The sequence below is a fragment of the Poecile atricapillus genome, chromosome Z, assembly GCF_030490865.1.
Source record: "Poecile atricapillus isolate bPoeAtr1 chromosome Z, bPoeAtr1.hap1, whole genome shotgun sequence".
In the NCBI taxonomy this organism is placed as follows: Eukaryota; Metazoa; Chordata; class Aves; order Passeriformes; family Paridae; genus Poecile; species Poecile atricapillus.
The window spans coordinates 99,393,810-99,417,907 of record NC_081289.1 but is presented as its reverse complement, the minus strand read 5'-3'; the positions used below and the strand labels follow the sequence as shown (position 1 = coordinate 99,417,907).

Below are 24,098 nucleotides of genomic sequence, written 5' to 3'. Positions count from 1 at the left end.
TGGTATTGATTTTTTGGGTTTTTTTTAATGGAAAGGGGAGGGTAATTTACAGAAGATATAAAAATCTCAGTTGGGATTTTTTAACTGGGGATGTTTATGGTTGTCATAAACCTCCTGGGATGTCAATATAACAAACAGCATCGTACGTGCATTGTTCAGTAGCCTTCATTCAAATCACATTTTCAGAGAGAGCTTTGTGGACCCTAGATCATCCATGGCACTTCAGGAAGCAAATTAAATTCAGACATCAAAATGGACTTTTTGGGACCACGATGAGAATCTTTGTACTTAGATTTTCATTTGGAAGTTTATTATTTGCCCCAGGTATGCAGTCCATGCCACCACTGCTGTCAGTAAAGAGAGGGAGCTTCCAGTAGGGCTAATCATTTCATCCCAGGATCACTGTTTGAGAAATAAATCATGAATGCATCTTCATAACTGGAGTAATTTTTCACTCCAGAGGCCCTCATAATATTTTTTTTTTTTACTTTTTTCTCCTCTAGAGAAGATTTTACCTTACAAAGTGTACTTCTAAAATGGGAAAAGGTAGATTGCACCAGCCGAACCACTGGAATTTATCCGGGTTTTTGTTTTGTTTTGTTTTTCTTTTTTTTTTTTTTTTTAGTAAGAAATCAGAAGCTGTTTAAAAAGAACAGCTTAAGAACATCATTTACCTCCATTACAAAATGAAGCCTGTCAAAATCACTTGCTTTCCTTCTTCCATATCTAGATCTTGTCTCCAACACTTGTCTGATATGATTGCTCTGGTTCCCATAAGCTCTCTGTTTCTTGGGGAAACTGGTGAGAAGTATTTTCTTTCCCTTATCTTCCTCAAACCCAGACTTTGCCTGGAACCTGAAGTACATGGAGAGTCTGCCCTTGAAGTCACAGTCTGCAGCAGTATTACTGTGTGTTAGTTTTAGCAGTGCTGGGCTCAGACTCTGAGTAGGTGTTCTGGCATGTAAATAATATGTGTCCATTCTTCGTGACGGTCCTGTGGCTGCTTCTGTAAGTAAAACACCCCCAAAAAATGAAATGATCAAACAGTGGTCCTAAGGAAGGGTAAGTAAAAAGGGTAAAAATCAGGTCTTCCTATGAGATGTGTGGCAATATTTTTCTCTGAAGTGATGCAACATTCTCATGCTGAATGTTAACAACTAATGATTTGTGCCTGGGCAAGTAAAATGAGGGTTAGCTGTGTGGAACTTGCCATTCAAAGAGTTTTGTATATGTATCACGAATTCTGGATCCTGAGATACATTTAGTGTCATTACAAATCAGTGTTTTACATTTTTTGTCTTAAGATCCAAACACATTGTCACTAAACCGTAGCTAAATGTCTGTGTTTCTTTCAAAGGAGTGTTGTTCTGCTCTTCCTAAGGAAAGCTAATTCCTAGTAGCAAAACTTATTTAAAATTTTATAATGACCTGTACACATCAAAAGTCATGAGTGTTTTTGACAAATGAAAAAATGAGCATATTTATTCAAATAACATCCACGTTGCTCCTCAATTTTGTTACCATTCTGTTTGTATATGAGCAACCATGCTTTGATTTCCAAATGTAGCCTGGTAGGAATTTCACAGGAAAGCATTGCAAACAATTTATGAAATCACTGGGGTTTTTTATTGGCTGTGATTCCATTTTAAAAGAACATCATACCATTTACCCACATCATGCAGGAAAAAATACCAGGAAAATAACAAATTAAAATCACATTCACAATGTCTCTATTTTAAATCATCCTCAAGTACTGCATGCATCTGAAAGAAAGCTGGGGAGCATTTCTACTAGAAAATGCATGACTAAGTTAAATTTTGCTCTGTGTGTGTGAATGAGAAAGAGAGAAAACAGGCAATTTTTTTAATGACAGTACTAAAACATTTTACTAACTCAGTGCATGAAGAAACAGTTATCTCGATAACATATATTCAGAACAAATACAGACAACTTTCAAATACAGAAGACGTTACATTTAGATCACAACAGCTAATTTCTAACAATGCTTGTTCTAGCACAAAAAGCTTGGCAAAAAGATGTATTCAGCAGCACTGGTACGGTCTTTCTTGATGAAGAAGAGAGGTTGGGAGGGATCTAAGCCAATGTATGATACTAGAAATATAGACAGAGGAGCTCCAAAGTGATTAAGCACATGATCTTATATTTTGTTTTATTAATTTTAAACGTAATAGTAGCATTGATAATTAATATTGCAGTCTGATTTCATATGGCTTTCTCTACATATAAATGTGAGTTCACAAGGTCAATGGCAAACTAAATCATTTACCCTCCAAATGTGAAGGCCCTTTGACTATTTTTTTACTAACCTGTAAGGTCTTGGAGCTGTGAGGGAAAATGACTGCAGTGTCTAGCCAACAACCTTTCTGTGTAAATAAAAACTAGTTATAAAACTAAAATTCCTCATTTACCTGAGATTGAACAGACCAGTGATGCAAATAAAAAAATGTCATGAAAGACAAAAAGATATTCAGAATCCAAACAATGAACCATGCTTCTCTTTGGTCTCTTGTTTAAGTGCTTCATCACCTGCCATAAGTGCCAAGGGGAAAAGTGTGTGAGACAACGCTTCTGACTTCCAGACATGGGTCAAAGGTGTCTGTGTCCCTTGTTACCAGTTCTGAGTAAGGGAAATAGATGGGCAGAAGAGAAGGGAGAGTGCCTTGCTCTCGAGTCTGTTCAGCATGGCTTAGGCACTTTGGGACCGTGGAATGACTTGAGGAAAGGTCCTTCATGCAACCTGCCAAAAGTTATGTGAGGCAAAACCAAGCAAATCTATCCAGTACCTGTGGTGGATCTTCTGTCATGTTTCTTATGGCAAGAAGAGGAAAATGAGAACTGCCAGCTCACACTTGGATGAACTCTCTGCTGTCAAGGGAGGAAGGGCTGCTGCAGGTGTGGCCAGCTGAGATAACAGAAGTGATTAAATGGCGGAGCTGGGAAGATCCCACAATAGAAAAGACTTGGTAAACACTATTTAACAAACCACCTTCCCCTTCCCTCCTGCTTGGTGAGCCTGGAATGAGGCCTACCAGACTCAGTATAGTGATCCTATGGCCCTCTTCAGGGGTTCAATCCAGATGTTCACTCTGCTCAGGAGCTCAGCTCACAAGGATAGTATTTTTAGTGTTCTGAGCCCAGGGATAGCACTATCTGCTTAAGAAATTTGAGTACAGTCTACACAAGATCCTGACTTAGGCTGGTCATTCAATGCCACAGCTACTGAGGCATAATTATCTAAAACAGTACCAAACATACTTTCTCTTCTCCCAGTCTTCTCTGATTTCCTCACCTTCCACAGATGTGTGTGCAAACATGCACATCAAGCTGCCAGAGGGACTGTGAAAAGAAGCAGCACTAACATTCTGAAAGGAGAATGATAGGCAGAAAATTCTGATCTTACATCGGGAACAGTATTTGGTTGGATGAGGAAGGGAATCAGTAATGGGGGTTAGGGAAAGGTCAGAAAACAAGTGCTAGAGGAAAGCCAAAGTAAAGTGGAATAAGCTTAACTTCTCATTTGTTTGTTTGTTTGCAGAGTTCTCCAGCACAAGGCCAGGGAAATATATGAATGGGCATGCTCATTTTAGAGCAGGCACATTTCTGCTGGTACTACTTATGTAATAGAGGATGAATGCCACAGAGATTAATCAAGGCATTTCAAAAGCATTGATGTCTATATGTCAGTGATCCAGGTTAGGAGATCTAGCAACCTATGAGTGGCTGAAGCAAAGAGCCAAGCTCTGCCTTTAAGCTTTCAGGGATGTTGGACACTCTGGCAGAGAATCAAAATGAGCCGCTGCCCTTGTGACAGAGAGTTTTTAATTTGGTGAGATTTACTTAAACAGCCTCAAGTTACTAGTTGCTGAATTTGCATGGGGTGAGTAGGACATTTCCTAGAAAATAGTAAATTTCAACATTACCATGCTGTACCCGAGCACTGATTCACTGATTCATAGAGTGTTCTGGGTCATTAAAAATATCAGGAGGGAAGCAGTCATCTTGTTTTAAATGAAAGTTAGGGGGAAAAAACGTCCCATTGACATTAACCAATGAGTAAAACCTGACTTCTCCTTCCTCTGGATAGACCTTGGCAGCTTGTACTTGAACAAACAAGGCTTGTTCCTAGATCCAGCCTGAAACAAGCTGCATCTCTATCAACTTTTCTGACTTGTATATCAGTCAAAACTCTTCAGCCTCCACCTTGGATTCAATAGAAGGTTATGTTTGAAATTATTTGAGAAGAAGCGAGGACTATAACACCTGAATAAAAATTGTGCCAGAAGGGCAGATTATATTTATTCTCTTTCAAAATACTCTTTTCCTATTACAATAGATGCTACAGGAAGGTACAGAGCTCTCATGCTCAATTTCTTAACCATGGTACAGATTTCTTCTGCTTGCCTGAAAAGATGATAAATGTGGTACAGATTTCTTCTGCTTACCTGGAAAGGTGATAAATGTCTTCTAAAATATCTTATTCAGGAAAATACTGAGATGTTTGCCTAAACTCAGTTACACCGAACCAGTGCAAAGAAGATCCATTTAAGTAAAACATTAAATTTAGGTGCATAATGAAGTGTCTGATCGTATCCCCCTTTTCATTGTGAGCAAAAAGAATGTATTTGCTTTGAAATCTCATTCATGTACTTGGGAAATTTTTGCTGTTCCCAGGACAGGGACAAGCAATCCTAGTTCTGCCAGACAAACCCTGATTCTCCTGACAAAACTGTGAGACTGAGATGGCATGATACTCTCACAGCATTGACTACAGAGACCTAGCCAGATGCAAAAATTCAGGATTAGCTCTTCAGATGAGACGCCAGATATCTGATCATGAGGACCTGTGTTCAAAGTAGGTCTATCTATGTATTGAATCTGTGTAGGTATTGAAAGTCAACATCTCCCTTAGAGTTTGAATTTTGTTATGCAATTATGTTATATGTACAGTGTTTCATTGAGGAAACTTCTGTATCTGTGTCTGCAAAAGGCCACAAAGATAATTGTGAGAAAAAAATCTTCTCCCACCCTGCTAGCATCAAGGGATAACACACACTTCTGTAATATTAATTAGCTCCTGCACAGCACTAGAGAAGCATCCTCACTGTATGTCTTTAGAGTAGGTAGAGACTGAAACCTACTTTTTACAGGTGCAGAATCTCAGTGGGGCAGAAAATAAGTGACCTCCCAAGGCAATGCAGTAATTTAGCACAATAAACATCATGGATATTTATGGATCTGCCATGACTAACATTCAAGCCACCACACACTCCCACACACTGGAGGAAAGGGACAGAGCCATGACAATATGCTGGAACCCAAATGTCCAACCTGCAAGCACTGCTGGAAACGGGATGGTTGAATATGGCAGAAAGAGAAAGATTGGTTAAACACAGCAGCAAATACACTTGTCATTGGCTTCAGAGGGGTTGGGGAGGTCCTCTACCAGTGCACTGTGCACTCTTCTATGGTTTCAGCTCTCTCAGGCAAGTGCCTGACCAATTTGCTCATTCAAGGTAAATGTATGGCTAATTCCCAAAGTAACATGACTCTTGCTTAGATTCTGAGGCATTTAACTTCTACAGCATCTGAGGGCAGATGACTCACTTCTTCTACAATTCTGAGTGATGTCAGCTGTGTAAGTCATGCATGATTTACTTTCCAAATGATCTTTTATTTATGTCACGGATAGAATTAAAACAGAAAAGCTCTGCTTTCATGGCAAAACTGAGATATCCCTTCTGAGAGCAGATGTGCTCAACAAAAAATGGCTGAAGTGACCCAATCAATAGGAACATTATAATAATGATTAATTATTATCAATAATAAAAATAAGATAATTTAAAAAATTAAAGAGGCCACTGTTCATATTTAGTGAACACTCCTTCTTGCATTGGATGGAAATGAGATTGTTCCTTTCCTATGCTTGATGTGCAGTTGCCTTATTTAACATACATAGTACTATGGCTTATAATAAAAGTTGTGTAGTCTGCAGCTTTTTAATCTTTACATCCATTCAGAGGCATCTACTGGATGTGACTATGTACAAAATTAAGGAATGGATGAGTCTTGGGGTGGAGGAAAGGGAAAGAGACAATTGGAAGGGAATGGGAAGCAAAGGGACTCCTAGTGAGCAGTAGAGGGCAGAGGTGGGGAGGACTGCAGGATGAATGGCAAGATTGTAAATCCCCATTGGGCAAAAGAGAAATCCTTTGCAGTACTGTTTATGCCCATCTAACAGTATGCAGCTATTACTTCTTGAACATGTCCTGCAGGGGCCCTGGTAAGTATTTGATGACTGTGTCTAGGATGCTCTCTTCTTCTTCCTCTTCCTCATCCCCACAGCCAGGAGGGATCGCCTTCTTTGGGCGTGTCAGACTCCCTTCAGCGTTAGCTTCCAGTGCAGCCTGGGCCTCTGCTTCCTTTTCTTCCTTCTTCTTTATCCCATACTGCAGGGGAGAGATAACACATTGTCTGAATCATAATATGAGAAATAACACAACTGCTGAACAGGATGGCTGATGAAGCCAGCCATTGCATGTGGTGCCTCATATTCTGCAGTAAGAACATCACATAGTCTCATTTTGCTCTTTTACACAGACACTAAAAATATCCACACTAACAACCCTCCCCTAAGTATAGCCCAGTGGATGAATAGCCTTCACAAGACAAGATGCTGAGATCACTCAGCAGTAAGCACAGGGGAGAAACTGGGACTGTGCAGATCCAGGGGGTCTCTAGTAAAGGGAATATAAGCTCTGTGTTAGTAAAGTGTTAGGGTGGCATTTTACTGATGTTGATCCTCCTGTTTTCTGTTAACAAGTCTGACGCCCAGGTCCATCATCTGCAATGATTTTGAAAGTCCATCTGCAGCATTTTATAGTTTATAGATGTGGCAAAACTTCAGGGAAAAATTAGTTATCAATAAAAGAAAGCAAACAGGTCAGGACAGACAGCATGGCAGTGCAGACAACAGTAATTCTCATGTGGAACATAACCTATATCATCCATCCATGTTCTCTTTGTATAAGTGGGACAGAAGGACCTCTGTGAAAATAAACCATCATGAGAAAATAAGCTGACTCATACTGTTTGAAGATAAACATTCTGAACTCTGTGAGTAGAATGGGTACTTGAAATTTGCTAATTCGTGCCACTAAGACATTACATGAGTAACCAGAATCTTATTTAATGATATTACATTCAAAAGGCTAGATTTAATACAGAACTAAACATATGCATATGCTGCTCTTCACATAAGTTTGCAGTGCTTCAGATTAAGGTATACACAATAAAAAAAATAAATCAACTCTAATTGTCACATGCAAACCTAGAGCAAGAAGTATACCAGCAAGTTATCCTCTGTATTGTCAAATCATAGGATGGGTTGGCTGGAAGGTGCATTTCAAGGCCATCTGGCACAAGCAGTGAGTAGGAACATTTTCAGCTAGGTCAGGTCAGGTTCTTCAGAGACCTGCTCTGTTTATTCAGATCAATTCAAATTTCCCAGACTGCTTCCACTTTTTTTTTGATGGCAAATGGAGGCTAAACTTTCTTGGTACTGTGATCGTGATGCGAACTCAGGAAATGTCCCATTTCTCACTGCTTTCAAGGGTGCTTGTAGTTCCCAGGCTCACAACTCCCTGTCTGGCAGCAATATTCTTCCGCTTATCCTTTTTAGTTTTTGAAAAGCCACCTTCATGGCTGCTCACTATCAGCTCCTCATCCACCTCACAAGCACCTGCACAATTGCTTACAGTTCATTTTGCATGAATATGCTTAAAAGGAAAATTGAACAAAAACTAAATAGGATTTAAAAAACATCAGAGAATTAAGTTGGTACCATGTACTCAGTATTTTCAAAAACCAATAAAACCTTACTGCTGAATAGACATTAACTAGATGCTATTTTTATTATTTTTTCATTTTTTCTACTTCTAAGATTAGAACAAATTGTTAACCAGTAAAACCAAAACTGCACTGCTGCTTCTCATGACTTCCTGATTTCAGAGGGCTGTTGGGTGTGACTTTTCCTCCTAAACATTTCTGAGCAAAGGCATTATTTTTGATTCCTTTCTCCATCATCATTTATATCTAAGATGACAGCTGGCAAAGTTGAAAGCAGTGGTTTCAAAACACTCTAGTTCTCTAAATAAATTCTCCTATGCCAAAATGTTCATTAAGACGTTTGTCTTGAGATTTTTATACCTACTGGGTATAACCTATACCTACTGGTCACATCTGATTTCATGGGGAAGATATTAAAGACAAATGATATCTCCATTCACATGTGAGACAAGGAAAGAATTTGACCAGCTTGTAGTTACAGGGCTGTACACCACAAAGGAGATTCAACACAGGACCAGCTACCACGCAGATGGAGTGACATACAATGCTAGATTGTAGTCAGTCTGCACAGCTGTGCTGACTCCACTCTCCCTCTCAGGCCACAGGCAGATGTCTCTAGGTGATTCCCAGTGTAATTTGTATGCAGATTGTGCCTTCCTTTGGCAGCTAGAGGAGAACAGTAGTGGAGACAACATAAATCAGAGTAACACACAGGTACCCTGCATGCTTGCAAATCCTCCATCTCAAAGCAAGTATTAGCTCAAGATGTGATGATCATCTAGCTGGATGAATAAACATCCAGCTCACAGGAAAGAGTGGACCAAAACCAAACAGTTATGAGAATTCAGTATTATCATTTAAATTTGGTGGTATTTTGTAATGCTTTGCATTAACAGAAATGTAAGCTGTGAAGATTCATAGGTGAATAAAATGCCATATTTAGTTTTGAAATTGTTTCAGAGGAAATAAAATTATAGAAAGGAAAGTCTTTATCTAACAAAAATTTTAAATAGTCTACACATTAAATCATTTGGGTGAAGTTAACAGATAATTTTTTAAAACATGACTAAAAATAATCTTCTTGGTGCTCTGGTTTTTCTGAGGGCAGGAAATATTTCATTACTTCCATAATATTTGAAGGATGAGAATAGTTTCATTTTTATTCAAGGTTCAACTCCACAAAATTTAATATCTGAAGTTGTATCATTACCTGCTTGGCCTTCAGTCACATATGCATGTCTTCTACTATACATAGAATTATGGACCTAACCTAGGAAGATACTGAAACATTTTTAGTATGTATAACCTCTTGCCACTCCTAGAGTTATTACTCTGTGGCCACGTGGGAATTGCTGTCACTGGGTCATGTTAGAGAAGTATTGTCAGCCTGGAGTCCTCAGTCATCAGGTGGGAAAAGTAGGGAAAAAATACCTGGGCCCTTGGCTTAACCCACACCGACTGTCAGGAAAAAGACCAGACTAGCATACTAACATACATCAACTTCCTCCCCATCTCTTTTCTTCCCTATTCCTCTAGTTTTTCACGAGGCAAAGTAGGTGCCTTTCTAGAGCTAGAAACATTCTGAAAATCTGATCTAACAACAGTAAGAGGGTCAGGGAGTAGAGGACTGTTGAGCCAACGGGATCTGCAGCCTAAAATGTGAACCTACCATAAATGTAGTTACAATTTCTTATGACAAACCAACAGTTGCTACTAAAAATGAACATGTTTATCTAGCAAATATCTGGGCCATGGAATGAATAAACAGTAATATCATAGTTAAGACACTTGCAGAAGTAATGGTGTATCTTTGGGTCAGGAGTGGAACTGATTCTGCAGGAAAATAGCTGCAATCAACATGCAAGGGAGCAGCTTTCCTTGAATCAGATTTGGAACTGCCTACTTAGAAACAAGTGATTTATCTGAAAAAGCTAAAGAACAAGAAAATGAGGTTTGTGGGGGATACAAGGACAACTCAAAGACTATATGTTTGGATCAGAGAAGTCAAGAAAAAGCTCTTCCTTCCAAGGTGCTCTGAGAGCTTGAGCTCAGTCCAAATATTGCTTCATATGAAGTAATACTGCATGAAATAATACTGTGTATCACATAATGCTGAGCTTTATCTTCTGGGAAAAGGTTGGCATGTGAATTATAGTGGTTACATTTATCTTAAGGAAATTTTACTTCACAGAGGTTTTGCATAGCTGCAGGTAGTACTGAAACTGTCTAACAGCTGCAGCAGATATAGCCATCTTTAGAATGACTATTTTATTTACTAGTTAAGTAAATAGCTACTGAAAAGCTACTGAGAGATTTAAATGCTTATTCCTTATCTTGCTTCCTATAAAAGTTATGGGTGTCTATACTAACAGCTCTGTCTGTTAAATTTCCTTCATATTCTGAACATCAGTACAAAAAAAGAAAAAAAAAAAATTCAGCCAGACTTGAAAGCATGTGGTTAGAAAAGACACTGGAACAACAGACAACATGCACATAATTTTATCTCAAGAGTTAACTTGACCTGAGTAAGTCTTTTTCTTAGAGACTTCAACTATTGAAAACCTCTCACATGTTCTGGAACTTAACTACCCTTTGCAATTAAAATATTTCTCTTCATGTCTAATGTGATTTGTCATGAAATACCCTAAAAAAAAATCTGGAAATATGCAGCTACTGCAAAAATATTTGTCTTTCATCTGTCCTTTTGGACATTATTTATCAATTGTGCAAAATTCTTATTTTTCTCTTCCATTACCAAAGAGAACATCAGCCCAATTCAGATCTTAATGCATGAAATTTTCTGCCAGGAATATATGCAGGACTTAAACAAATCGAGAGCAATTGGTAGAGTTCAGCACTGACCTTTAGTTCCACAACTGTGGGAATCTAGGGTACAGAAAAAGACTCCTCTTTTATTTGATTTGTACAAACTTGGAAGTCTTCCAACATGATTTCTTTGGTCTCTCTGTGAGTGAACAGGCTTTCAAATACAGGAGGTGAGGGTGCTGAAACCCAGAGCCCCAAGTATACTGTTCTCACCACTGTTTAAAGCACAGAGCCTACTTTGATGTAGATCTGCCCAAAAATGTGCCCTGGCTTTTCTTTCACCTCAAATCTGCTCATTTCATTATATATATATATATGTATTAGAGAGAGGTTTAGTCCCCAGGAAACTTCTGGGGGAGCCTTTTAACACATACGAAGGGAGGACACTCTCTCAAGTAACCCATTTAAGTTCAAGGTCTGCCATGAAGTGTTAGAATTACACAGACCATTTCAGGCAACTCAGACACACTGACCCTACATAATCTCTGTGTTTCCTGAGGAGTAATGAACAAAGAACCACAACCTGCCACATGGGCAATCATGCAAATTTCAAGCTGTGGCAAGGAATGAAAGGTATGAGAGAGAATGGTGGGTGTCTCAGCAGGATGTGTGGGGAGTGTGGGTGGGGGCTGTGTGGACTGAGCGTAGGTGTGGGCATTTTCCTGTCTCTACATAATGCTGCACACCTCTGCTGACCCTGTCAATGTGTTAGTGGAAGACAGCTGATTAATAATGGAAAAGAACAAGGCGAAGTCTGGCTACCGCATTCCTAAACTACATTGTTCAATTGCGTATGAGCCAAACAGGAGCACAGCTCAGGAGAGAGGTGTCAGAGAGAAAGAAAGGAGGACAATTAAACTTCAGGTAGGGGACACTTGAGATGCAAAGGGAAGACCTCATCTCTCCTGCACAAGATGTTCTGAAACCATCTTCTTGGGGTTGTCAGAGTTTTTCAGGCAGTTTTCCAGCAGCAGTTATTTGTAAACCTGGCTCATGTCCTTTGAATCCTTTACCTCATCCAAGGTTCCATCTCTCCATACGTTCCCTGTGGCTACACATGCCTTGCTACTCTGTGCTAGCTCAGTCTTTCATCTCTGCCAAAATCACAGCAATTCTTGTATGACCTGTCTTGTTTCAGCTGTTCAGTTTTATCCCCCTGTTTCTCTCAGAGGGCTCCCACAGAAAACACAGAGGCCTACAGGTTTTCTCTTGCACCACAAACACAGATCAGATGCAAGTGCAGATTTCAAAGGGCTCATCTGATCTTCATCTGCCTCCCATCAGCATCTTCTGGTGACACTGGGTGAATCTAGCAGTCTTTCCTTCTCCCCTATGGCAATATTGCTGCCTGAGAACCACATCCCTGTTTTCCATTCCAATTAACTGTGGACCTGCAGAACAATCTGATGGGAATATCCAGTGCCCCAGGCATCCACGGGTAGTGCTACCTTAAACAATAGATATGAAATTTGCTTTTCTGCGGCTCTGCAACAGATGGAGTGCAAGATAAAGCACTGCTCTCTGGAGGAGATCAGATCTGTACTCAACAAGCTTTGTTTGTTTACTTTGATTGTAAACAACATAGTATCTGTCCACTGTTCCTATTTAAGTGAAAAACAGAACTGCATCAGGTTCCTGGTTGCAAAAGCCATCTCTGAATTTTCTGCAAACTCAGATCAAGCAGAATCACTTCATTGGTTTCAGTGGAAACCAGCTCAGACAAACCTAGTTAAAATAAAGGGATCATAGGATTATAGAATGGTATGGGCTGGAAGAGACCTTGCAAATATCTCCAAATCACCCCAAACCCCCTATAGGCAGGAACACCTTCCACTAGACTAGTTTGCTTAGAGTCCCATCCAGACATGGGAGAGAGAAGAATCATCTTTGTGACACTCCTGTTGGACTTGCTCCAACAGGTCCATGTCCTTCTTATGTTCAGGTTCCCAGAGCTGGACCCAGTGTTCCAGATATGTCTCAAGAAAGTGCAATAGAAGGATAGGATCACTTCACTAGATCTGCTGGCCAAGCTGTTTCTAATGCAGCCCAGGATAGGGTGGTTTTCTGGACTGCAAATGCACATTGCCAAGCCAAGTCAAAGTTCTCATCCACCCTCAAGTGCTTCTCCTCAGGGCTGCTCTCAATACATGCCCTCCCCAGACTGTATCTGTGCTTGGGATTGCCACAACCCAGGTACAGGACCTTGCTCTTGGCCTTGTTGAACTTCATGGGGTTTGCACAGCTCCACCTCTCCGGCCTGTCCAGGCCCCTCTGGATGGCATCCCTTCCCTCCAGCATGTTGGCTGCCCCACACAGCTTGGTGTTGGTGGCAAACATGCTGAGGGTGCCCTTGATCCCACTGTCCATGTCACTGACAGAGATGTTGAACAGTGTCAGTTCAACACCAAACACTGAGAACAGCACTCATCTCTGGTGTCTGCTTGGACACTGAGCCTTTAACCACATATAGAATACTAGAAGACAAGGAGGCTAAATTTATGTGTCTCAAACACTGACTGCCCAATAGCTATGTAGCGAACCATGTTGGTAACAGACAAGAATTGTTGGTAGTTACATGCCATGGGAAAGAACAAGACATGGCTGGAGATGGAGGCCATGTAGAGGTAAAGCGCAACTTTTCATTCCTGAACTTTTCCAGAACAAAAATCCTTGTTCTGGCTCCTGTAAGATAAGCCAAACACAGCACAACACAAGCACAGGAAAGAGGTAAAGAAGTGAGTATGGACTGTAAGGGGGAAACAAGACCACCCTGACACTGGAACCTGTCCCTGGTGATTTCTTCTCCTTCCCCCTTCCCTTCCCCTTCCCTACCTCCCTTCCTCACTCTCTAATTCATCTCTTCCCTTCTCTCTTCCTTTTCATCTCAACCCTTTACCCAAAATCCACTGCCATGTGCTTATATGGTAGGTCAGGGGCTAACTAATACCAATTTCTATGCCAAGTGTATAATTTACTAATAAAACATTGTCAGTTTTTGTGGACCCTCTTAGTTTTGTTGTCACTTTTGACCACAAGCATTTTTTAATTTTGCATGCTCCCTTCCCCTTAAGGATGGGATGTTACACCACAGACCTTTGTGCCCATCCAACCAATTCCTTAACCACCAAGTGGTCCAGCCATCAAATCTGTGTCTCTCCAGTTTAGAGGATCTGTTCCATGATGCTGCTGAGCATCTTTGTTGAAATTCATTGCTCCTGAGTTTGGATGTGGAGATCCATGTATACTGAACAGATTTTTTGGACTGCTATTCACTCCAGGACTTTATCCCATGGTATTCTACCAAGCAGATCTCCGAAGAGCCTAAAGTCTGCTCTCCTGATACCCAGTTACAGAAGCCATCCACCACACCCGTGTTCCAATAAGATCCTGGCCCTGCAGGCATGCATGCATCTCTTAACTCCTCTTGTTTTGTCCCCATGCTGGGTGTGTTTGCAGACACGCAGATGGGAAACACATTTTAGATTAATTTACTGTGTGTGCTGACTCTGCCGAAGCAAACTGGGCATTCTGCTCACTGCCCAAGTCACTGGACTATGCTAAGTTTTCCCAGCCAAATACCCTTTTTTCCCATTACTACATACTACATACAGGCAGTATGAACTACAATTTGTGAACAAATTTACTACTCTTTGGAAACTAACCCTCTGAGAAGAAACAACAGACATAGATATTACATACCATGAATTTTTCAGAACACTCAGCAGAAAACATGTTTTCATTTTCTCTGTGCTTGCAAATATGTTTATTTTCTTCCTTTTATGTGTGTAGCATCCATGTTAAAACAATGCCCTTCTGCAATATGGTCAGCCTCAGTGAGAGGGAATGAGGTCTTGAAAGCTTCAGGAATGGAGATAATCAAATTACTGCTGACTAGCAAAGTTCTTCCATCTTGTAATCAGATATGGAATCTGCAGAGTAAGCAGAGAATATCTGACTCATGAAGAAGAGCATATGATCAGAGGCTCCAAAATACCAATTTTAGGTACCTGGAGGATGGACTGAAATCAGTGCACTGACTCATGACCACAGAGCTCAAGATAAGTACAGTACATACTGTAATCATAAACCTGTTGGGCCCTGTGGAAATATCTCTCCCCCAGAATCCAACTTGCAGCTTCAGTTAAGAAAATCTGGGTCAATTCAATTCTTCAAAGCAGTTAAGCAGGACAAGAAGAAAGAAAATTTACATATTCCACAGTAACAACTGCAGTTAAATTGCTCATAAGTTCCAGTGAAAGTTTAGATTTGCTCCATGATCACCAAGATGGGGTCAAGCTGCAGAAGGTTCCCATGAGAACAGAGGCATTTTTAACGTGATGCAGAGCAGGTGCATTCCTAGCCAAAGCAAGTACTGATTTCTTGTGCATCCGAAGTCTACATTTAGTTTTCCACTAGAAAAACTTCCCAGAAACCAATGACAGAGTCTTGGAAATGGATAAATGCAGTTACTTGTATGAGTGTAGAAGAATTTATGTTATAGCTATGTATCTGATAGCACAAATAAATCCATAGGATATATCTTTCTTTATGCTTGTGCCACATGGGGTATAAGCTGCTCATCCTTCTTCCTGCCTCCTGCATTTATTTCCTTTGCCAAATGAAAGCCTTTTTTTTTAGTAAAGGCTGGTAAAATTATTTCCCCAGGATACTAAAGCAATTTAGATTAGACACAACAATTTATTTTCCATAGCCTGTGTTTGCCACATGTGACAGCTGTTTTTTGTTTTGGTTCTTGTTTGGTTTAGGTTTTTTGGGTTTGTTTTCATTTTTACATTACTAAATCTTATTTTGAAAGCTCTAGTCCAGTCAGTGTGTTTTTACAAGAACCTAATACAAGTACTCCAGAGGATAAGGAGTGGTTCACCACAGGATGAGGAGTAATATTTTTTCTTGGAGTGCAAAAAGCATGATGAAGGTCCAGATACCTGCCAAATGAAATATGTTTGTGCTCTCCAGGGCAATAGGGAACTCATTGTTAGCTCATGAGGCTTAAAAATTTGTTATTATCCTGCCTTACAAGGTTTGTTCTTGGTGGGGTTCAGCATTTCATTGCATTATTGATCACAAACACTTTGGCAGATTGGAGCTTGAAGCCAGCTGAAAATTCAGAGGTTGAGCCCTAAATGGCTGATTCATTTTAAGTTCAGCTTTCAGTTGGTAAGCTGTGAGCTCTCTGTGTCTCATCTCTGCAAATCCTTGGGAAGCCACAAAACACAGATTTTTTAAAAAACAGCTTCTTATTGTCAGTTTTGTTTCTAGCATATTGCTAGAACATTTCTCTGTGCACATATCAGCTATAGCTACTATGAAACTTTAGGTACTCCTTGGCATTTTGTAGTACACTAAGAAGTGCTCATGAACATGTAGGATGGTGTTTTCAACAGAGTAATAGGTTATCAGAGCTCATCACAGCAGAGCAAGAAGGAACTTAGAACAGATTCTGGAAACAGTACCCCCGTATGTGACTGAAAGCATGCTCCAGTTAAATTTGTGTTCCCTAGTGTAGTCCAGCACTGTGAGGGACAGTTTCATTCAACTGTACTCTTCTACTAGACAGCAGGTTCGAGGGAAGGGAAAAAGAATTTTCTATCTAAAAAAATTCAATAGATCATAAACATAGACTACTACGCCAAAAAAACCCCAAAAAACAACAAACCAAAACCAGAAGACAAAGAAAAAAAGAAATTAGAGTAAGAGCCAACTAACAGGCCCAGGTATAAAAGCAGCACGCATATCACTACTGCTGAGAATTCCAGGAACTAACCTGGGAGCAAAAGAGGCCCTTAGACCAACATTTAGGTATGCATCTGCAATTTTTGTCAGCTTTCTGTGTGACCATATGGGAGACAGTTAATTTCTTCTTGGTGAACAGAGAATTTAAGTAAGATTTACCCTTCTAAAGGGGCTACAATGAATCTGCTCTGAAACACAGTCGTTGCTTACAATGATGCATACTGAAATAGAAGTTGTTTCTGTGCCATTTATATTATACTGTCCTCAGCAACTCCCCTAGGTTGAGATGAATTTGACAGGACAATAAACTGCCTCAAATTTTCAGTAATAATTTTTTTTTTCAAGTAACCTACACCAAAGCTGTAAATGCTGACTTTGTTGACAGCACTAGATAATGTAATTCAGCAATAGTATGAGATAAGGAAAGATTAGTTAGGTGATTATCTTTAGTCTTTGCTTTGAGACTATTTAATTGTTGTCATCAATTCCTTGGGGATTCTACTGTGTGGAATAAATCCTTCCATTGCAGCTAGGATCTAATTAGCACAGCCACCCTGCCGGTACATTTGTGGAGACCAAGGCATTGTCACAAACTCTGAGCCAAGACTCAGTAAAATCAGAGGTAGTTAATCAATTAGTTTCAAACCTTTGACACACTCTCCCCTCTGAAGTACAAAGAGTGTTTCTCAATCCCATTAACTGGCATGTGAGAATTCTAACATCAAAATGCTTTAAAAATAGGAAGAAAACTTTTGACATACAAAAGAGAGAGTAGGAAATTATGAGTGTTAATTCATATGCTGCAGCTTTTCAGAAGGGCATGAAAAAATGAAGGGCAAGTCACTTTTTTTCTCTAGCTCTTTTTGAACTGGCACACCGGTGCCTCTTCCTTGCGTAATTGGAGGTAGTCCTCTTGCTTTCCAAGAGACTAGAGATGACATGTTTGTAGTGAAAGCTGGTAAGGGAAAATATCTGCTTCATCTTAACAATCCAACCAAACAGCAATAATGGTGTTGAAGTGAGACCCACTCAGTCTGTACAGTGTTGCAAGGTTGGGTTGCTATGACAAACCTGAAGAAGTGTTTTCAACTGTAAACAGCCAAGGCATAAAAAAATCTCAGACCATTGCAACAGCAAGCAACTAGCTTGGGCTGATAGCTCGAAACCCATTCTGGAGATGAGGAGCACATTTCTTATTTCCTCTGTGTGGAATCAGTTGTTGAGCTTTGTCCTTTCTCTCAGCTGGCCACGGTCAGAGAACAAACATTTTGTATTGTCAGGGATATGTGAGCAGGAGCAGATGGAGCTCACAGCCCACATCGAGCTAAGAGCTGCACAGCAGAAGCAGGAGATGAATGCTATGCAGAGGAGCTTGCTCTACTGTACATTTTCTCCAGGCACACCTTTTTTCTATGGCAACAAGACAAAGGTGTTTCATCTCCTACCAGCATCCATTCACTAAAGTACCAAAAGGAGTCTTTTCAAAGGCTCTTTAATAATTTTTATAAACTGCAAAAGTTCTTGAGGTCTTGGTTGGGGTCTCCAGTTTTTCTTGCCCTCTCCATGTATGCAGGACCTCATAACAATTCAGACAGAAGGGTATGGAACAGCTGAAGTGTAAACTTCTTAATGCATGGAAGACATGAGTTCCAGACAGTGAGTCAAGAAAAGAGTAACAGGGCCATTTTCTTTCTCTTTCTTGATCTAGTTGGGTAGGGATTTTCTGTCATAGTAGTGAGTGGGATGCATGCAGCATGTTGAATTCTTGTTGTGCCCATGTCAAAAAGCAGCAGTTCAAAGAACTTACTTATGGGGTAATTGACACCCAGTCCATGCTTGTCTTATTCTCCTCAAGCTAGGCAAAGGGAAGCTGGCTCTCTATTTTATTTTCATATTGTCTGAGTACTTTGATTTCATTAATGAAACTTTCAGTAGCTGAGTGTGGGATGTGGGGGGCAGGAGAAGAGGGAAGAGGGACCTGAAATCACACCTTGAAAAACCTCAAAGGGCAAAGGAGTGTTGGAAGAGAACACAAGAACATATCAGTAACTCAGCCTGCACATAAGTGGGACCATGCTTATCACCAACATGCTCATCTGATTATTCTGTTCTGCGTCCCAACCACTATTTAGTACCTTCCCATCATAAAATATCTGTACATGCCTAGCAAAGCCATGAGCAGCCTGTTACTTAAGAAAATCACATTGCTGCAGGCCATTAATAAACAACTATTCTTCAGATGTAAAAAAAGGAGTAATTAAAAAGATCAAGTAAGAATACACTTGACTAGCTTTTTTGGGAACACATGAGCTTTTTTGGATCAGCTGGTTGGGGGTTTTGGCCAAAGCCTCAGTTTTTTTGGTAATGGCCCTAGTTATCCAAATTGCTGTTAACACCTGGAATCTTTTACTGTAACAGTTTTTGTTGAGAAGCTGTGAGAAAAGTCCTTTCAAATCTCAGTGTTTGCTGCCACAAGACAAGTTCTGTGATAGCAGAAGCATACCTTTTACTAAGAGTAGAGTTCTTTAAAAGTTACTACCATACAAGTACACACAGAAAAAACTAGCACAAACACAGTGACAAACATAGGAACTCTTACACTGAGAGAAGGAACACTGTGGCCTTTGAGAAGCCCCTGAAAGGAAGGGCTCTACGTGCAGAACAGAGAAGCTATCAATAAGCTCAGCCCAGACTACAGCCTGGGCAGAACAAATAAAAAAGTAGAAACACTTCTCTGGGTCTGAGCTGGCTGGGCTGCAGGAGTGAAAAGAGATGTTGTTTCATGCTCACTGATGGACAGGTCCTGGCACCATGACAACAGGTCAAGCTCATAGCCTGTGATTACCTTTCAGATCTTGCTTAGCAGATGCTGAAGTGTGTGAGTTCAGGTACTTATTGTTCTTGACCTTATGTGCTTCAAGGGTGGAAATCCGTCATCTGCAGGATTTTTGTCAAAGAGATTTGTAGAGTGTGGGAGGGTAGGAAGTTTGCACATTGGCAAAAATCTAGTGTGCAGATTTTTAAGTTGGGCACAAGCTTCTAATTCTGGAGTACTTTCAAGAAGAGTGGGAAACATGGTGTGCATCTCTTTGCTGATAGAAAATCTTCCTTTTATTTATATATTCATGCATTCTTGGCATCCTTACTGGTAACAGCTTGCCTGTCACTTTCCCAATGTGGCAGGTTCCTCAGCCCCAGTTCCTGCTCTTGTTTGACTTCATTCTCACTCAAGAAACTAGCCCCTCCCACTTAAGTGTCAAGAGAAAAAAAGCGTAAGTCTTAGAGATACACAGCCTCTGATTGTCTGAAAACAAGCACAACTCAGTGACATAGCATGATCATAGCTGGCTCTAAAAGAACCTGCTTGCTTTCTAGACTGCCCATCAATATTCCACCTCTCACCCACTTCCCAGTGCAGCCACTGCAATTCTGAGGATTCTGTGTTGTTATTCAGTAATGCTGTGTGAAAATATTATTTATCTGGTTATTTAGCTTTTTGTTTGGAAAATTACTTTTCTGGGGCACTAACTTCATCAGCCTTTATCAGAGCAAGTGTGTGGCTCCCAGGAGAAGAAGGTGCCAGTTCTTGCTGCAGGAGATACAGAAACACAGCAGACAATGGAGAACGTAGGAAGCAGAAAGATGATTTGCTTCAGTGAATTTAATTAGGAGACATTAGCAATATTTTCCTGCTTTGATATAATCTGAAAAGTATATTTAAAACAAAAAACAAAGCTCCAGACACTGGAACAATTACCTTCTAAACTTTACCTTAGAAATGCAGAGCAGTTCTGCAGCAGAAGAGACAAAGCCTGGGAAGCTGCACAGCATTGGGTTCATATGTCCAGGTGGTGACAGCAGGGGTCTTACAGGGGTGGCCTCTGTGACAAGAACTCGAGGGCTGCCCTTTGCCAAACATCTCCAGCTCCAGAGACAGAAACAGACTGCAAACTGTTTTAAGGCCATGACTAAGATTAACTAAGCTGCCTATTTAACATGATGTTCTCCCATTTTGGGCACCCCTCTACACAAGGGCTTTGCAATGAACCTGGCAATAGAAGACAAGGAGTGACCACTTGCTCAATAGTTTGATAGCTATAAGTTAAGCATCTGTTCTAAGTCCTTCTAGTCAGTGGGGAGAGGCATACATTGTGGGCAGCAGCACATTCCATTCTAAGGTGTGCACCTGGGACATCATGTTCTTGGGTATTAATTTCTCCCTGGTGGGTACCAAGGAAGAAATGACTGCCAGCTCAGGTGGAAACAATGAACAGCCGATTGCTAAAGTTTGGTAAGGCAAACTCATTGGTGGTCCTGGTTACCCCTAAAATGATCTCAAATATTCCCAAACCTTTCTCCTCACTTGAATTCATCTCTTTCTCACTCTGATGTCTGTAGGTGCCCATTTTAAAGTCCTTTAATTTTTTTATAAACTTACTTAATTACCTAATTAATTACTTAATTACCTAATTAACCTTACTTAATCATCCATTCTCATTCTGTCTGATTCACTAAAACTAGAAAGAATTGAGATTCATCTTCCATTTTCTCCCTCCCTCCCTCTCTCTCTCCCCACTACCTCCTCTTAGAGGTATAATCCATAATCCATTCCTTCAACAGAAATGGAAGCAACAATAAATTTGGGCTCAGCTAATGAAAGCTGGCAATAGCAGTGAGATAGACTTCCTGCAATTCTCATTTCCCTACAAGACCTTTTTGTTGCATACCAGACACCTAGCTCTTTTTGAAGTGCCTATCACTTTGAGCAGACCAAAGATCAGTGTCACTAGCTCTGATGACTAATACGAAAGACCTTCCACAGAGTTAATGGGTTTCCAGCCAGGATGATAATATTCACTACCTGTCCATAATGATAATTTCAGCAGGCAGGAGTAGATGAGCTCTAGCAATGTCAAAGCTTGATGTCCCACCTCACTAACTATCCCTGTTTCCCCCTGTAATTTGTGGACCTTTTTCAGTGATGCTGCTAAGCTGGATAATTCCTCCCAGAAAAGGTCAAGAAACAAGCCTGGAGTGTTTTTCTTTGCACATCCTGAGCCACAGTAACACAGTGCAGTAAGAGTCATCTTCCAGCAGCTCTTCTCTTTGGGTTCTGGCATGCCATCACTGCTCTCCGGCACTCTGAGGCCCTTGCAGACTCTCCTTTAAAGGAGCTAGTGGATCTTAAGCTTTGCTGGCTGCTGTATTTAATTTCATTGGTTAGTCAGACTTTTGGAGAAAATTTTCTATTTCTGTTAAAAATCAAGGTATTAATGAGATTTCATCAGGTGTCCCTTTATGACAATATGGAGGAATTATGCCAGTAGCTGTGTGTTGGGATAATCCAATGTATGTTTCTTGTAGCAGAGTGGGGATAAGACTGAAAGAGAAAGGAATCTTGGCCAGAGTGTGTGAAGATCCATAGTTGTCAGAGTCAAGTTCAGAAAGATAAAGCATAATGCTGTGTAAAAATATTATCCCCTTAGTATTTTTCTGTATGTACTATCTCAAAGACTGACTTTGTCTTCCAGCCATTACATTAAAACTATATAGCCTTCTCTTAGCATCCCAAGTTCTTTCCAGTTCTGGAACTCCCCTAGCATCTGTTTCCTTCACTGCAGAAGATTAAAATCATAGCATTGTCTTCTTCTGAGCTTTGAGCAGAGCAGTTGTGCTGTGGTTTGAACAATGGACCCCATTCAGGTTCTTTCCTTTCTACCTTACAGTAGGACACAAGACTGAGATATATTCCTTAGATTCAGGATGAATAAGAAGGAAATCTGAAGTAGAAAAGAGTTTGTGGTAGGATTTGTGGTAGAGTGATTTCCATGCCCACCAAAAGTGAAGGGAAGGGAGTCACCAGTGTTAACAGCCCAGACTTACTTGCTTCTGTATATACAGTAGAGATAAATCACTGTCTGGATTTAGAAGGAAAAGAAAGGAGAAAAAAACCCACCACAGCTGAAAATGTGTAGCAGAAATGCAGCGGCACAGGAAAACTAAATACTATTTTACAACAAGAGTCCAGTTAGCCGGAAGTTGCTGCTCTGAGGAGGATTGCAAGAATTAGGGTAATATTAAATGATTCTGCCTCTGGTAGCAGCTACTTTCAGCCATCAGCAGTTTAGGGTCATCATGAAACCAAGCTTGCATTTGGGTTGTCATATTTATCTCTTCTCCATGAATGGATGTGGGGTGGGTTGTTTTGTTTTGTTTTGTTTTGTTTTTGTTTGTTTGGTTTGGTTTGGTTTGGTTTGGTTTGGGTTTTTTTAAAATCCTGTTATATTTCTCATTTTCCATTCTATTTAAAGACTTCATAAATGATGTTTGAAAACAGATGCAACCTTCACACAGAACCACTGCAACACACCTGAAACTGTGACAAGGATTTCATAAGATCTGCAAAGTCTTACGTCCCTCCTCCTCTAATGAGCTGCTGGGGTGACTTGCCAAATCCTACTCTTACTGGGCATCTCTAAGAATTGGCTGAGATAGGTGCAATTGTCATACATTCTTCATAACTTTCATTTTGCAGCATCATCCCTCAGGTGCTCTTTCAACAACAGCCAGAGACAGAACTACTGCATTAAGATTAAATTTCAGAGAGCAGGAAAGTGAGTGTTGTGGGTGGATGTAAGCACTCTTCAATCTGAAAGAGCACTTGTTCACTAAAAAGGTTATTATTCAACCAAATATAGCACATTCAGATAACCTGTTAATAGTTCACTATATTTATTCAAAGGTATATGCATAGGGCTAACTCTACAGCCACATGGAAATCTGAGTTCTGGCAAAGACTGAGTCCTGGAGGACATGCCTTCTAACTCATTTTTCTCACTCAAAGCTTTAGTGCAGAGTTGGGACATATGCTTAGAGAAATACTTTGGTGCACAATCTCCCCATTCTGTGCATTTTGAATTTGTAAAGGTTTTTAAAAAATCAAAGGACTCTTAAATATTCAGTGAAATCAGTTCTTTACAGTCCAACATTTGTCTTCTCTGTATCCTCTAGGCAAAACTGAAATAGTTTTCCAGTGTGTGCATGTCACGAATACTGGTAATTTGGTAAAAAAAGCTCAGAAACACATCAGCTCTTTGCTGTGTTTTGGAAGTGTATAATTAGAAAGAAAAAAAAAAAGCTTTTGACATTTCACTAAATGCATACCAAATAATAATAAAATCTATCCTATACATTTGTCATGCTGCTCTTTATAATTGAGTTAAGTGTTGTCATAGTAAGACTTGACTGAACTTACTTAATACTGGTCTGTAGGCATAGACATAGGTCAGAAATTACTTTCTTATTTTCCAGATGTAGTTATTTCTAATTGCTATTCTTAGTATTTTCTGAGGTAACCCCATCCATATCCTTTACCAATTTACATTTTATAAATATTAAAGACACTGGGGCCATATTTTATTTATTACTTTGTGTCCTCTCATCTTCACACAAACTTTAATTCCTTAATGTGTTTCTTAATATATGATTGCATTTTCAACTGTGATTTCAAGCTAACTTAATGCTCAAAAAAGATCAATTCATTCCAATTAACATTAATTAAAGTCTCTCAGTGATTTCCCTGAGCAGGGATCAGTCATGGGACTCTCCTACTTCATCTTCTCATCTCTGTTCAGTCGAATAATTTTTACAAA

At 40.0% G+C, this 24,098-nt stretch overlaps 1 protein-coding gene across 2 annotated transcripts in view; it reads right to left on the bottom strand.

Annotated features, from left to right (window-relative positions):
- Nucleotides 1–1,533: 1,533 nt before the first annotated feature.
- The window catches only part of CPLX1 (complexin 1), a 106,873-nt gene continuing 84,308 nt past the window's right edge, over nt 1,534–24,098 (bottom strand). For both annotated transcript variants that reach the window (XM_058827825.1, XM_058827826.1), the window contains exon 4: nt 1,534–6,467. In XM_058827825.1, the coding sequence (XP_058683808.1) occupies nt 6,270–6,467 (198 nt within the window). In that variant the 3' untranslated portion in view covers nt 1,534–6,269. The remainder of the gene's footprint in view (nt 6,468–24,098) is intronic.